Source organism: Hyperolius riggenbachi, chromosome 2 (assembly GCF_040937935.1).
Source record: "Hyperolius riggenbachi isolate aHypRig1 chromosome 2, aHypRig1.pri, whole genome shotgun sequence".
Taxonomy (NCBI): Eukaryota; Metazoa; Chordata; class Amphibia; order Anura; family Hyperoliidae; genus Hyperolius; species Hyperolius riggenbachi.
In genome coordinates, this window is record NC_090647.1 from 34,005,821 (window position 1) to 34,022,596 (window position 16,776).

Sequence of the window (16,776 nt, forward strand, 5' to 3'; positions counted from 1 at the left end):
TCCACAGAACGAGGACATTGTCAGTGTACCCACACTGCATATCTGTTGTCCCTGTACTCTGAAGGAACAAATAACATTTTTAAAAAGGATTTTTGTTTTTCGTCTCAGTCTCAGTCCACACTTGTCAGGTTGCAGATCGGAATGCGTTTTAAAGTGGATCCGAGATGAAAAACTAACTATAACAGAGTAACTTGTCTGTATATCTTGTCTAAAGTTTAGATAGTTTACACAGCATATCTAGCTGCAAACAGCTTCAAAAGTTTATGATTATTTATTCCTGTGATACAATGAGGGTAGCCATGTTCTGTTTGTCACATTGTCACAGGATGAGGACTGGAGATACTATCAGCTTGCCTGTGTGTATATTCAGCCCCCTCTCCTTCTCCAACCTCGCCTCTGCCTCTGAAATCAATGGCTTGTGAACTCCTCCTCCTCCTGCCCAGACTGAGCTCCCATAAGCCCTTGCTACAGTGCCAAGGCTGTGGGCAAGGCTTGTTTAGTTTATAGGGAACTAGCTGATTGCCCGGCGTTGCCCGAGTATGTATTTGGCTGGTGTTGGCTCCGCCCAAATTTTCTAACACACAATTACTCAATGACCAAGTTTGTGAGCTTTGCGGTCTTTGGTATCAATAATTTGCATTGAAATTAAAAAATCTGATTGGCTGTTTGTGGCTCTAAACCCTTTTCTGAATTTGAACCCCACTCACCCAATGACCAACTGTACCGGGTTTAAAGCTTGTGTCATTAACAGTGCAAGAATGGTAGCAATTAAATATTCCCCTTGAAAAGCAATAGGTGAAGTTTGATTCACTTTTGTAGGTTCAACCTCATTTTTCTGAATATTAATCTCAGTCACCCAGTGACCAACTGTGCAAAGTTTGAGAACCCTGCCATTAACAGTGTAAGAATGGCTGCAGTTTACATTTGCCCAGAGAAATTTGTATTTGTCTCCACCCACTGATGACCCGGCGTTGCCTGTGTATGTATTTGACTGGTGTTGGCTCCGCCCACTTTCTAACCCTAATGCATAAACACTCAATGACCACGTTTGTGAGCTTTGGGGTCCTTGGCATCAATAATTTGTATATTCCCATGAAATGAAACAAATCAGATAGGCTGTTTGTGGCTCCGTCCCACTCCAGCATTTGAACCCCAGTCACCCAATGATCAACTGTAGCAGGTTTGAGGCATTTGCTATTAGCAGTGTAAAAATGGCAGCAATTTAAATATTCCCCTTGAAAATCAACAGGTGAATTTTGATTGGCTATTATAGGCTCCACCCAATTCCCTGAATATTAACCACTTAAGCCCAACTGGACGAGATTTCTCGTCCAGTTGGGCTGCGCGCACTCCCGCGGGTCGCGCGCGCTCCCGCGGGCCCCCCCGTGCGCGCCCCCGCTGCTGGCCGCTAGCCCACCGATCAGTGAAAGGGATTATAAATCCCTTTCGCTGATCGGACCCCCCCGGATTAAAGCCGACAGCGTCTCTTCAGATGCTGCGGCTTTTCTGAGCTCTGGGCTCCTTTCTTCTGCCTGGGAGCGAGATCGATCGCTCCCAGGACTTTTTTATTCTGGCCATCTTGTGGCCAAATAGCAAATTACACCTGAAAAAAAAAAATTCAAATTAAACATATAAATATATTTAAAAAAAACCCTGTTTACCTCCCACACCAAAAAATACCCACATACAAGTTTAAATAAAAAAAAAAAAAAAATTACAATAATAAAAAAAACAAAAAAAACATAAATAGTTACCTAAGGGTCTGAACTTTTTAAATATGCATGTCAAAGGAGTATATCAATATGATTTAATAAATTATGGGCTTCTAAACAGTGATGGACGCAAAACGGAAAAAATGCACCTTTATTTCCAAATAAAATATTGTCGCCATACATTGTGATAGGGACATAATTTTAACGGTGAAATACCCGGGGCATATGGGCAAATACAATACGTGAGTTTTAATTATGGAGGCATGTATTATTTTAATAATATAATGGCTGAAAACTGAGAAATAATGAATTTTTTCCATTTTTTTCTTATTCTTCCTGTTAAAATGCATTTACAGTAAAGGGGCTCTTACAGGGCCGGCCCTAGACTTTTTGCCGCCTGAAGCAAATTTTGAAAAAAGCCGCCGTCGAGCTGGAGGGGTAGCGGCCAGCGGGCAGGACGGAGGTATTGGGTCTAGCGGCGGGGAGGGGGGGTCGGATCCCCCCCTCCCTCGCCTGGGTCCCCCAAACTGCGCTCCCCTCCAGCCTTAAATAGATCAGAAGCAGCCGCTACTCGTAAGAGGCACGGGCGGGGAGGACTCACCTCTTCCTCGCTCGATCCAGCGTGCGCTCCACTGACGTCACTTCCTACAACACCGCCCACTGTATTGTAAGTGGACGGCGTTGCAGGAAGTGACTCCCCTCCCCGCCGCTAGGCCCAATACCCCCGTCCTGCCCGCTACCCCTCCAGCTCAGCCGCCGGCTCCCCGCACCCACCGACAGGCGGATGCCGCCCCTAGAAATGTGCCGCCTGAGGCAAAAGTTTCACCCCGCCTCATGAGCAGGCCGGCCCTGGGCTCTTAGCAAAATATACCACCCACAGAAAGCCTAATTGGTGGCGGAAAAAACAAGATATAGATCAATTAATTGTGATGAGTAGTGATAAAGTTATTGGCAAATGAATGGGGGGTGAAAGTTGTTCGGATGTAAAAAAATTTCAACCCTTCGGGCTTAAGTGGTTAATCTCAGTCACCCAGTGACCATCTGGGCAAAGTTTGAGAACCCTGCCATTAACAGTGTAAGAATGGCTGCAGTTTATATTTTCCCAGTGAAATTTGGTTTTGGTTCCGCCCACTTTTTGTAACCTGGACACACAGTCACTCAATGACCAATTTTGTGAGCTTTGGTGACCTTGGCATCGATAATTTGTACTTTCCCATGAAATGAAACCAATCTGATTGACTGTTTGTGGCTCTGTCCCCTTTTCTGAATTTGAACCCCAGTGACCCAATGACCAACTGTACCAGGTTTGAGGCTTGTGCCACTAACAGTGCAAGAATGGCAGCAATTGTAATATTCTCCTTGAAAAGCGATATGTGATTTTTTGATTGGCATTTTTAGGCTCCACCCACTTTCCAGAATATTAATCCCAGTCACCCAGTAACCAGCTGTGCAAAGTTTGAGAACCCTGCCATTAACAGTGAAGAAAGGCTGAAGTTTACAATTTCCCAGAAAAATCCACCCAGTTTTTGTAACCTTGACACACAGTCACTCAATGATCAAGTTTGTGAGCTTTTGGTTTCCTGGCATCAAAATTCTGCTAATGGAAGCAGTTTATCCAGCAAAGAAATCTGATTGGCTGTGTTTGGCTCCGCCCCTTTACTGAATTTGAACCCCAGACACTTAACAACCGACTGTAGCAGGTTTGAGGCCTCGGCCATTAACAGTGTAAGAATGGCTGCAGTTTCAATATTCCCCTTGGAAATCAATAGGTGAATTTTGATTGGCTCTTGTAGGCCCCACCTACTTTTCCGAATATTAATCCCAGTCACCCATTGACCACCTGTGTGAAGTTTGAGAACCCTGCCATTAACAGTGTAAGAAAAGCTGCAGTTTATATTTTCCAATGTAAAAAGTTAGTTGTTTTTGGCTCCGCCCACTATTTCTAACCTTAAAGGGATACTTAAGTCAAAAATAAAAAATGATTTTTACTCACCTGGGGCATCCCTCAGCCCCCTGAAGCTGTATGGTGCCCTCGCAGCCTTGCTCCGATCCTCCTGTCCCCGCCGGCGGCTACTTCCGGGTTTGGCGACAGCCGCCGACAGGCTGGGAACGCGAGTGATTCTCCGCGTTCCCAGCCCCTATATCTGATTTGCTGTTTGTAGCTCCGCCCACGTGTGCAGGGGGGCCGCGAGACCCCCAGAACATATCATCTCAGGTAGTAAGTATACCAAGTTTCGTTCAAATCGGTCAAGCCGTTTTCGAGTGATACACACACACACACACACACACACACACACACACACACACACACACACACACACACACACACACACACACACACACACACACACACACACACACACACACACACACACTTTTATATATATATAGATTAGAGTATTAAATCAAAATAAAAAAAGTATTTGGCTTGAGGAATGCCCTATAAACTATATGAAAGGAACACAATTATGCAATGAGTAAAAGTTTATCTCGGATCCACTTTAAATGGATCCGTTTTTCAAAACGTTGTGCTTTTGTAGCATACGTTTCCAGTCCATTTAAACCTATGTCAAAAACATGTCCTTCCTTCCTGTTCCTATTGGATAAGAGGTCCGCAAAGATGACGCCGAGGGGAGGAGCAGGCGGTAGGCAATCAGCTTTGGCATCCGTTCTGTGTGCAAAGTTCTGTGTGTGAAGGGAGATCAGTTTTTGTGTTGCCTTTCATTGTCTCCATGAGGATCCGGGCTCCGGAAAAAGTGCCAAGTCCGGACTCTCCGTTCAGTTTTCATGCACCGATGCCACAGAGCCATTTTTTGACCAGAGAGAAGATGGACGCTATTTTTAACATTGGGATCCGTGGCTCTATTTTTGTCTACGTCCAAAAACTTACAACATGGATACGGTTCCTGAAGAAGTGTGAACCGAGCCTAAAGGTGGCCACACACCATACAATCCTGACAGTACAATCACCACTTTCATGTACTATAAGAGACTAACTGATGAATATATCCAAGTCACAGTGAATCTATTGCTGTTATACTACATGGATGTTGGTAAGATTGTATACAAATTGTACAGTCAGATTGCATAGTTTGTGGCAACCTTTAGTCTTTTTGTAATGTGAGCTGTCAAGAGAAATAGCAGCCACAGTGTTTTTCTGACTACAGGGACACCTGGATAAAAAAAAAAAAAGATTAGAGAGAGATTAGCTCAGCCTGTGCACCTTCACTTCCTCATTCTGCTGCAGCGATGGCGTCTGCTGATCTGAGCCAGGAGCTGGAGTGTCCCGTCTGTCTGAGCATTTATACAGATCCTGTAAACCTGAGATGTGGTCACAACTTCTGCCGGGGCTGTATTGATCGTGTGCTGGATACACAGGAGGGGTCTGGAGGTTATTCCTGTCCTGAATGTAGAGAGGGGTTTATGGAGCGGCCGACACTGCAGAGGAACATTGCCCTGAGGAAGATAGCAGAGAGTTTCCACTCTACTCAGCCAGATCAGCAGGAGGCCGGAGTCTTCTGCAGTAACTGTGTGGACTCTTCTGTGAAGGCTGTTAAATATTGTCTGCACTGTGACGTTTCTCTGTGTGGTAAACACCTGACAGTCCACAGCAAGGCACCAGAACATGTCTTATGTGACCCCAACACTTCCCTGGAGAACAGGAAATGCTCCGTCCATAAAGAACTGCTAAAGTATTACTGCACTGAGGATGCTGCCTGTATCTGTGTGTCCTGCAGTTTGGCTGGAGAACATCGGGGACACCAGGTGGAGATGCTGGATGAGGCCTCTGAGAAGAAGAAGAAGAAGCTGAGAAATGATCTGCAGAAACTGATGGCAGAGACAGAGGAGGCTGAGAAAAGAGTCCAGAGTCTGGAGGAAAGCAGGAGGAAAGCACAAGAAAAAGCAGATGGTGAAACAGAGAGAGTCACTGCTCTGTTTAGAGACCTCAGGAGACAGCTGGAAGATCTGGAGAAGAGAGTCCTGAGTGACATCATGAGACAGGCACAGCAGGTGTCACAATCCTACAGTGACGTCATTCAGCAGCTGGAGATAAAGAAGGAGGAGCTGTCCAGGAAGATGCGTCACATTGAGGAGCTGTGTAACATGACTGATGCACTGACTGTCTTACAGGAATCAGACACAGGTGACTTGTGTGACACGGAGGACAGAGAGAGACATGATAAGCAGCTCCATGATGGAGGGGATCTGGATGTGGCCGGCATCTCACACACATTACACACAGGACTATCTGATATCATGTCTGGGGTAATAGTGCAGAAACATACAGACACACAGGCCTATCCACATTCTAGTAGAGAGGACAAAGTTCTCATCACTGCTAAACTATCCAGGCCACGCCCCCAACCCACTCCCGCCGCACAACACACCCAGCGCCAGGCTGGGGGGACAAATATTGGGGCTGTACAGCAAACATCAGGGCTGTCAGTGTATGCAGACATATTACTAGATGTAAACACAGCTGCTAATAATCTACATATTTCAGCTGACAGGAAAACTGCATCCCTGGCAGACAAAAGCCAGAATCGCCCAGAAACAGCAAAGAGATTTCAGCATTATCAGGTATTGAGCAGGCAGAGATTTTCCTCAGGGCGACATTACTGGGAAGTGGATGTTGGGGGATCAGAGAAATGGACAGTCGGGATGTGTTACCCCAGTATGGCCAGGAGAGGAGCTCAGTCAGTGATTGGAAATAATAAGAAGTCCTGGTGTTTGTGCAGGTGGGGTAATCAGTACTCAGTGTTACATGACAGGAAAGGGATCCAGTTACCTGACAAGTTCCCCAGTAATAGAGTCAGGATATGTCTGGATTACGAGGCTGGGCAGATCTCCTTTTATGCCCTGTGTGACCCGACCAGACACCTCCACACCTTCACTGCTGCCTTCACACAGCCCCTCCATGCTGGGTTATGTGTATATAGAGGCTTTATAGATATGTGGGGGAATCAGGGGAGGTGAGAGATCCGCCCACTGGTGACTTCAAAGGGAGAGAACTATGATTGGCTCATTGTCTGGCCACTACTAGCCGTCTGTGTATTCCAGCCTAGTGTCTTAAAATCAGAAATGTTGTCCATGGAAAAGCTCTATTTTCTGGCCTGAACAATTATACCATGAGATCACCTCTTACTAATTGTTTTATCTTCTACTGATGGGAATCTATAACTCTACGCTAGCTTTGTTTTCACTGAGGAGCAGCTAGTAATGTGATAAACAATACTTAAAAGCAATTATTATTTTCTCTTCCTCTTATTTCCTGTACTTGTAAAAAATAAAGGTACTTACGTATTATCTAGTCTGGAAAGTTGGCAGCTTTTTGTTAAAGTTTTGTTTGATCCCCTAGCCAGATCTAACCATTTTTGGAAAGCTGAAAGTCCCGGCTTTCCTTTGCACTGGGTCCCGAGTCAATACGATGTCCCATTCCCAAGTTAGGGGGGGTTTGGGGGACAGTTGTCCCCTGCACTGTGCTGCAGAGAGCACAGTGGAATTGAGTGTCCTGCCCATGCCAGTAAGACAGAGAGGGGACGAGGGTGCAGAGCTGTGCTGCTCCTTCATCTCTAATGAGAGACCCAGGGCACTTGACATAAGTTTTGAAGACACAGATTTATGCTGCGAATGAAGAAGATGACCTCACCTCCCGGGTGTGCTGCTTATCATCATGTCTGGTTCCTCCCATACTTCTGTAATTGCAGGGGTGTCCCCTGCAGCCAAGTTCAGAGGACACACCTCCTTCAAAACACCCCTCCTTCAAAACTCCGGAGACGCCTCTTCCCACAGGCCCCGCTCTACGCATCACGGTGGAGCGCATCTTCTGTGTACCACAGGGGTCGCCCTTGTGGTACATATAGTTGTATCCCACCAACTATCTTTTCAGCTGCAATCCCACTGCTGTGGATTAAGCCGACATAGTGTACAGCAGTGTGTGGAACGCAGCAAGAACCACGGGGATGCCCGTGGAAAGTGATGTCACGTCCGACTGAGCAGCTGATCCGGAAGCTGCACTCCACCGCGATACGCAGAGCGGGGCCTGTGGGAAGCGGTGTCTTCCGGAGGATGAGGTAGGAGACTGCCACTCATAGAGACTGCACACTTGTGGCACAAGGAGGGTCACCGGCCGGGACCCGATGCGAGGACTTTCACCTTGGGCAGTGTAAGTGATTATTCACACAAGAAAGTTGGCGAGGCTGTGATAAGGAGAGTCTGTGAGAGGGACTCGGCACACAGCTTCTGCAGGAGCTTATTGCAGCGCCCTTATATTGAAGAACCTAAACTGACTCATTAATCTTAGTTTTCAAGAGATAACCAGATTTTTGTATGAATTGTCTGTGACTTGGGATTTTTTAGTATAGGGGAGCAGTTAACCACTTAAGCCTTACTGGACGAAAATTCTCATCCAGTTAGGCTGCGCGCACTCCCGCTGGGCCCCCCGTGCGCGTTCCCGCCGCCGGCCGTTAGCCCAGTGATCAATGAAAGGGATTGTAGATCCCTTTCACTGATCGAAGCCCCCGGAGAAAAGCCGACAGCGTCTCTTCAGACGCTGCGGTTTTTCTGAGCTCAAAAAGTTTCTGGTCTTCTTTCTTCTTCCTGGGAGCAAGATCGATCGCTCCCAGCACTTTTTGACTGTGGCCATCTTGTGGCCAAATAGTAAAATTACACCCACAACCACTCAATTAAATAAATACATTTTTAAACATTTAAAATTAGCTGTTTACCTCCCACATTAAAAAATACCCAAATCAAATTTTTTATAAAAAATTACAATAATAATTAAAAAAAAACCATAAATAGTTACCTAAGGGTCTGAACTGTTTAACCACTTCGGGACCACAGTCTTTTCGCCCCTTAAGGACCAGAGCCTTTTTCTCCATTCAGACCACTGCAGCTTTCACGGTTTATTGCTCGGTCATACAACCTACCACCTAAATGAATTTTACCTCCTTTTCTTGTCACTAATACAGCTTTCTTTTGATGCTATTTGATTGCTGCTGCGAGTTTTACTTTTTATTATATTCATCAAAAAAGACATGAATTTTGTCAAAAAAATGACTTTTTTAACTTTCTGTGCTGACATTTTTCAAATAAAGTAAAATTTCCTATACATTTGAGCGCGAAAGTTATTCTGCTACATGTCTTTGATAAAAAAAAAAACATTCAGTGTATATTTATTGGATTGGGTAAAAGTTATAGCGTTTACAAACTATGGTGCCAAAAGTGAATTTTCCCATTTTCAAGCATCTCTGACTTTTCTGCGCACCTGTCATGTTTCATGAGGGGCTAAAATTCCAGGATAGTACAAATACCCCCCAAATGACCCCATTTTGGAAAGAAGACATCCCAAAGTATTCAGTGAGAGGCATGGTGAGTTCATAGAAGATTTTATTTTTTGTCACAAGTTAGCGGAAAATGACAGTTTGTGACAAAAAAAAAAAAAAAAAAAAGTTTCCATTTCTTCTAACTTGCGACAAAAAAAAATGAAATCTGCCACGGACTCACTATGCTCCTCTCTGAATACCTTGAAGTGTCTACTTTCCAGAATGGGGTCATTTGTGGGGTGTGTTTACTGTCCTGGCATTTGGGGGGTGCCTAATTGTAAGCACCCCTGTAAAGCCTAAAGATGCTCATTGGACTTTGGGCCCCTTAGCGCAGTTAGGCCGCAAAAAAGTGCCACACATGTGGTATTGCCGTACTCAGGAAAAGTAGTATAATGTGTTTTGGGGTGTATTTTTACACATACACATGCTGGGTGGGAGAAATATCTCCGTAAATGACAATTTTTTTATTTTTTTTACACACAATTGTCTATTTATAGAGATATTTCTCCCACTCAGCATGGGTATGTGGAAAAATACACCCCAAAACACATTATACTACTTCTCCTGAGTACGGCGATACCACATGTGTGGCACTTTTTTGCACCCTAACTGCGCTAAGGGGCCCAAAGTCCAATGAGTACCTTTAGGATTTCACAGGTCATTTTGAGAAATTTCGTTTCAAGACTACTCCTCACGGTTTAGGGCCCCTAAAATGCCAGGACAGTATAGGAACCCCACAAATTACCCCATTTTAGAAAGAAGACACCCCAAGGTATTCCGTTAGATGTATGGTGAGTTCATAGAAGATTTTTTTTTTTTGTCACAAGTTAGCGGAAATTGATTGTAATTGTTTTTTTTCACAAAGTGTCATTTTCCGCTAACTTGTGACAAAAAATAAAATCTTCTATGAACTCGCCATTCTCCTAACGGAATACCTTGGGGTGTCTTCTTTCTAAAATGGAGTCATTTGTGGGGTTCCTATACTGCCCTGGCATTTTAGGGGCCCTAAACCGTGAGGAGTAGTCTTGAAACCAAATGTGGCAAAATGACCTGTGAAATCCTAAAGGTACTCATTGGACTTTGGGCCCCTTAGCGCACTTAGGGTGCAAAAAAGTGCCACACATGTGGTACCGCCGTACTCAGGAGAAGTAGTATAATGTGTTTTGGGGTGTATTTTTACACATACCCATGCTGGGTGGGAGAAATATCTCTGTAAATGACAATTATTTGATTTTTTTTACACACAATTGTCCATTTACAGAGAGATTTCTCCCACCCAGCATGGGTATGTATAAAAATACACCCCAAAACACATTATACTACTTCTTCTGAGTACGGCGATACCACATGTGTGACACTTTTTTGCAACCTAGGTGCGCTAAGGGGCCTAACGTCCTATTCACAGGTCATTTTGAGGCATTTGGATTCTAGACTACTCCTCACGGTTTAGGGCCCCTAAAATGCCAGGGCAGTATAGGAACCCCACAAGTGACCCCATTTTAGAAAGAAGACACCCCAAGGTATTCTGTTAGGAGTATGGTGAGTTCATAGAAGATTTTTTTTTTGTCACAAGTTAGCGGAAAATGACACTTTGTGAAAAAAAAAACAATACATATCAATTTCCGCTAACTTGTGACAAAAAATAAAATCTTCTATGAACTCATCATACACCTAAAAGAATACCTTGGGGTGTCTTCTTTCTAAAATGGGGTCACTTGTGGGGTTCCTATACTGCCCTGGCATTTTAGGGGCCCTAAACCGTGAGGAGTAGTCTTGAACCCAAATGTCTCAAAATGACCTGTGAAATCCTAAAGGTACTCATTGGACTTTGGGCCCCTTAGCACAGTTAGGCTGCAAAAAAGTGTCACACATGTGGTATCGCCGTACTCAGAAGAAGTAGTATAATGTGTTTTGTGGTGTATTTTTACATATAACCATGCTGGGTGGGAGAAATATCTCTGTAAATGACACATTTTTGATTTTTTTTACACACAATTGTCCATTTACAGAGAGATTTCTCCCACCCAGCATGGGTATGTGTAAAAATACACCACAAAACACATTATACTACTTCTCCTGAGTATGGCGATACCACATGTGTGACACTTTTTTGCAGCCTAGGTGCGCTAAGGGGCCCAACGTCCTATTCACAGGTCATTTTGAGGCATTTGTTTTCTAGACTACTCCTCACGGTTTAGGGCCCCTAAAATGCCAGGGCAGTATAGGAACCCCACAAGTGACCCCATTTTAGAAAGAAGACACCCCAAGGTATTCCGTTAGGGGTATGGTGAGTTCATAGAAGATTTTATTTTTTCTCACAAGTTAGTGAAAAATGACACTTTGTGAAAAAAACAATAACAATCCAATTTCCGCTAACTTTTGACAAAAAATAAAATATTCTATGAACTCATCATACACCTAACAGAATACCTTGGGGTGTCTTCTTTCTAAAATGGGGTCACTTGTGGGGTTCCTATACTGCCCTGGCATTTTACGGGCCCAAAACTGTGAGTAGTCTGGAAACCAAATTTCTCAAAATGACTGTTCAGGGGTATAAGCATCTGCAAATTTTGATGACAGGTGGTCTATGAGGGGGCAAATTTTGTGGAATCGGTCATAAGCAGGGTGGCCTCTTAGATGACAGGATGTATTGGGCCTGATCTGATGGATAGGAGTGCTAGGGGGGTGACAGGAGGTGATTGATGGGTGTCTCAGGGGGCGGTTAGAGGGGAAAATAGATGCAATCAATGCACTGGGGAGGTGATCGGAAGGGGGTCTGAGGGGGATCTGAGGGTTTGGCCGAGTGATCAGGAGCCCACACGGGGCAAATTAGGGCCTGATCTGATGGGTAGGTGTGCTAGGGGGTGACAGGAGGTGATTGATGGGTGTCTCAAGGTGTGATTAGAGGGGGGAAATAGATGCAAGCAATGCACTGGCGAGGTGATCAGGGCTGGGGTCTGAGGGCGTTCTGAGGTGTGGGCGGGTGATTGGGTGCCCGCAAGGGGCAGATTAGGGTCTAATCTGATGGGTAACAGTGACAGGTGGTGATAGGGGGTGATTGATGGGTAATTAGTGGGTGTTTAGAGGAGAGAATAGATGTAAACAATGGATTTGGGAGGTGATCTGATGTCGGATCTGCGGGCGATCTATTGGTGTGGGTGGGTGATCAGATTGCCCGCAAGGGGCAGGTTAGGGGCTGATTGATGGGTGGCAGTGACAGGGGGTGATTGATGGGTGGCAGTGACAGGGGGTGATTGATGGGTGATTGACAGGTAATCAGTGGGTTATTACAGGGGAGAACAGATGTAAATATTGCACGGGCGAATTGATAAGGGGGGGGTCTGAGGGCAATCTGAGCGTGTGGGCAGGTGATTGGGTGCCCGCAAGGGGCAGATTAGGGTCTAATCTGATGGGTAACAGTGACAGGTGGTGATAGGGGGTGATTGATGGGTAATTAGTGGGTGTTTAGAGGAGAGAATAGATGTAAACAATGGATTTGGGAGGTGATCTGATGTCGGATCTGCGGGCGATCTATTGGTGTGGGTGGGTGATCAGATTGCCCGCAAGGGGCAGGTTAGGGGCTGATTGATGGGTGGCAGTGACAGGGGGTGATTGATGGGTGGCAGTGACAGGGGGTGATTGATGGGTGATTGACAGGTAATCAGTGGGTTATTACAGGGGAGAACAGATGTAAATATTGCACGGGCGAATTGATAAGGGGGGGGTCTGAGGGCAATCTGAGCGTGTGGGCAGGTGATTGGGTGCCCGCAAGGGGCAGATTAGGGTCTAATCTGATGGGTAACAGTGACAGGTGGTGATAGGGGGTGATTGATGGGTAATTAGTGGGTGTTTAGAGGAGAGAATAGATGTAAACAATGGATTTGGGAGGTGATCTGATGTCGGATCTGCGGGCGATCTATTGGTGTGGGTGGGTGATCAGATTGCCCGCAAGGGGCAGGTTAGGGGCTGATTGATGGGTGGCAGTGACAGGGGGTGATTGATGGGTGGCAGTGACAGGGGGTGATTGATGGGTGATTGACAGGTAATCAGTGGGTTATTACAGGGGAGAACAGATGTAAATATTGCACGGGCGAATTGATAAGGGGGGGGTCTGAGGGCAATCTGAGCGTGTGGGCAGGTGATTGGGTGCCCGCAAGGGGCAGATTAGGGTCTAATCTGATGGGTAACAGTGACAGGTGGTGATAGGGGGTGATTGATGGGTAATTAGTGGGTGTTTAGAGGAGAGAATAGATGTAAACAATGGATTTGGGAGGTGATCTGATGTCGGATCTGCGGGCGATCTATTGGTGTGGGGGGGGTGATCAGATTGCCCGCAAGGGGCAGATCAGGGGCTGATTGATGGGTGGCAGTGACAGGGGGTGATTGACGGGTGATTGACAGGTGATTGACAGGTGATCAGGGGGGATAGATGCATACAGTACACGGGGGGGGGGGGGTCTGGGGGGGGTCTGGGGAGAATCTGAGGGGTGGGGGGGTGATCAGGAGGGAGTAGGGGGCAGATTAGGGACTTAAAAAAAAAATAGCGTTGACAGATAGTGACAGGGAGTGATTGATGGGTGATTAGGAGGGTGACTGGGTGCAAACAGTGGTCTGGGGGGTGGGCAGGGGGGGGTCTGAGGGGTGCTGTGGGCGATCAGGGGGCAGGGGGGGGGGGAAATCAGTGTGCTTGGGTGCAGACTAGGGTGGCTGCAGCCTGCCCTGGTGGTCCCTCGGACACTGGGACCACCAGGGCAGGAGGCAGCCAGTATAATAGGCTTTGTATACATTACAAAGCCTATTATACACTGTTGCAGCGGCGATCCGGATGCCAGTAACCCGCCGGCGCTTCCGAACGGCCGGCGGGTTACGGCGAACGGGGGGCGGAGCCAGTCCCCGGCGGCTGATCGCGTCACGAATGACGCGATCGCCGCATAGCCACTCCCGCAGCCGCCCCCGCCGATGGGCGTATTGCGGTCGTTTGGGCCCAGACTTTGCCGCCGCCCATCGGCTGGGGGCGGTCGTTATGTGGTTAAATATGCATGACAAAGGCGTATATCAATATAATGTATTAAATTATGGACTTTTAAATAGTGATGGACGCAAATCGAAAAAATGCACCTTTATTTCCAAATAAAATATCGGCGCCATACATTGTGATAGGGACATAATTTAAATGGTGTAATAAGCGGGACAAATGGGCAAATAAAGTACATGGGTTTTAATTATGGTACCATGTATTAATTTCAAACTATAATGGCCAAAAGGTGAGAAATAATGATTTTTTTTTCCATTTCTTTCTTAATATTCCTGAATGGATTTAGAATAAATTAATTCTCAGCAAAATGTATCACCCAAAGAAAGCCTAATTGGTGGTGGAAAAAACAAGATATAGATCAATTCATTGTGACGAGTAGTGATAAAGTTATTGGCAAATGAATGGGAGGTGAAAGTTGCTCAGATGCAAAAAAAATCTCAACCCTGTGGGCTGAAGTGGTTAATCTGGGGGCTTACACTCCGGAGGGTTTTTTTAAGAAGGGAATCAGGTGATCCCTGTGTGTATGGTTATTGTACGAGTGAACATCTGATACATTATATTGCCATATGATATAGCACCGCAACAATATAGATCAGCTATATATATATTAATTCTATTTGAGGATATGACTCTGCTTGTGATCATTTTCACTGATCTTATTGGAATTTAAAACTTTTATACTGAGTAATTTTAGTATTTTAATAAAACGATTTATGGTGTGAACCAAGCCAGCGCCACTCTTTGTCATACAATCGTAGATCTTTTTGTGTGGAGGGGACTAGGGATATCCCCAATCCTAAGAGAATGGCTGCAGGACACAGATTGGTTTAATTGGTTGAAAATAAAAGCAGCGCCCTTACATTTAAATGTTTTAACTTATTATTATGTATGTATATAGCCCTGACATCTTCTGCAGCACTTTACAGATTACATAGTCATGTCACTGACTGTCCTCAGAGGAGCTCACAATCTAATCCTACCATAGTCATAGTCCAATGTCCTACCATATTATTATTATGTATTTATATAGCACTGACATCTTCTGCAGCACTTTACAGATTACATAGTCATGTCACTGACTGTCCTCAGAGGAGCTCACACTCTAATCCTACCATAGTCATAGTCTAATGTCCTACCATATTATTATTATGTATTTGTATAGCACTGACATCTTCTGCAGCACTTTACAGAGTACATAGTCATGTCACTGACTGTCCTCAGAGGAGCTCACAATCTAATCCTACCATAGTCATAGTGTAATGTCCTACCATATTATTATTATGTATTTATATAGCAGTGACATCTCCTGCAGCACATTACAGAGTACATAGTCATGTCACTGACTGTCCTCAGAGGAGCTCACACTCTAATCCTACCATAGTCATAGTCTAATGTCCTACCATATTATTATTATATATTTGTATAGCACTGACATCTTCTGCAGCACTTTACAGAGTACATAGTCATGTCACTGACTGTCCTCAGAGGAGCTCACAATCTAATCCTACCATAGTCATAGTGTAATGTCCTACCATATTATTATTATGTATTTATATAGCAGTGACATCTCCTGCAGCACATTACAGAGTACATAGTCATGTCACTGACTGTCCTCAGAGGAGCTCACAATCTAATCCTACCATAGTCATAGTCCAATGTCCTACCATATTATTATTATGTATTTATATAGCACTGACATCTTCTGCAGCACTTTACAGATTACATAGTCATGTCACTGACTGTCCTCAGAGGAGCTCACAATCTAATCCTACCATAGTCATAGCCTAATGTCCTACCATATTATTATTATATATTTGTATAGCACTGACATCTCCTGCAGCACTTTACAGAGTACATAGTCATGTCACTGACTGTCCTCAGAGGAGCTCACAATCTAATCCTACCATAGTTAAAGTGTAATATTTTGACTGTAGGATTGTTCTGGGGAAACCAGTTGACGTTTTAGGGATGTTGGAGAATATGAAGTGTCTGAATGAAATCCGGGGGAAGATAGACACTCCATGCAGATGTTTCCCTCGCCAGTGTTCATACCGAAGACTCAGCACTGTATTATAATAGTGCTATCCAGTATGCCTCTCTTCCGCTCGTATCTATCTGCTCATTCATGTCATGAATTCTGACCCTCTACTACCCCCTCCCTCCATTATTCTTCTCTTCTCTTGTCTCACTCACTAGCAACACACTGTGCTTATCTCCAGAATGGGTTATGAATCGCCTAACTATTGTTCCATCTTACTATATCAGCCCTTCAATGTCATGATATACCCACTCGAGTCCGATCCTAACAGGCGGTTACATATTTACATATCCCATAAGGTTTGTGAAAAAAAAGTTTTTTGAAATGAAGATAATCTGATCCTGCAATGTGAAGGACATGATACCTTAAAGAGGAACTGCAGTGAAAATAATGTAATAAAAAAAAGTGCCTCATTTTTACAATAATTATGTATAAATGATTTAGTCAGTGTTTGCCCGTTGTAAAATCTTTTAAATCCCTGATTTACATTCTGACATTTATTATACGGTGACATTTTTCCTGTTGGCAGGTGATGTAGCTGCTGCATGCTTTTTTGGCAGTTGGAAACCGCTGTAAACAGCTATTTCCCACAATGCAACAGGGTTCACAGACAGGAAACTGCCAGGAGTACCTCGGTACTCAGAGCTTCTTGTGGGAGGGGTT

General features: G+C 44.9%; 2 protein-coding genes across 2 annotated transcripts in view; both read left to right on the top strand.

The window, feature by feature from the left end:
• The window catches only part of DNAJB13 (DnaJ heat shock protein family (Hsp40) member B13), a 46,471-nt gene that overhangs the window by 24,002 nt on the left and 5,693 nt on the right, over positions 1 to 16,776 (top strand). The window lies entirely within an intron of this gene.
• Positions 4,961 to 7,019, top strand: LOC137543449 (E3 ubiquitin/ISG15 ligase TRIM25-like). The gene has a single exon (XM_068264683.1). It carries the CDS (start codon positions 4,962 to 4,964, stop codon positions 6,687 to 6,689), a length of 1,728 nt encoding a protein of 575 aa, XP_068120784.1. The 5' UTR covers position 4,961; the 3' UTR covers positions 6,690 to 7,019.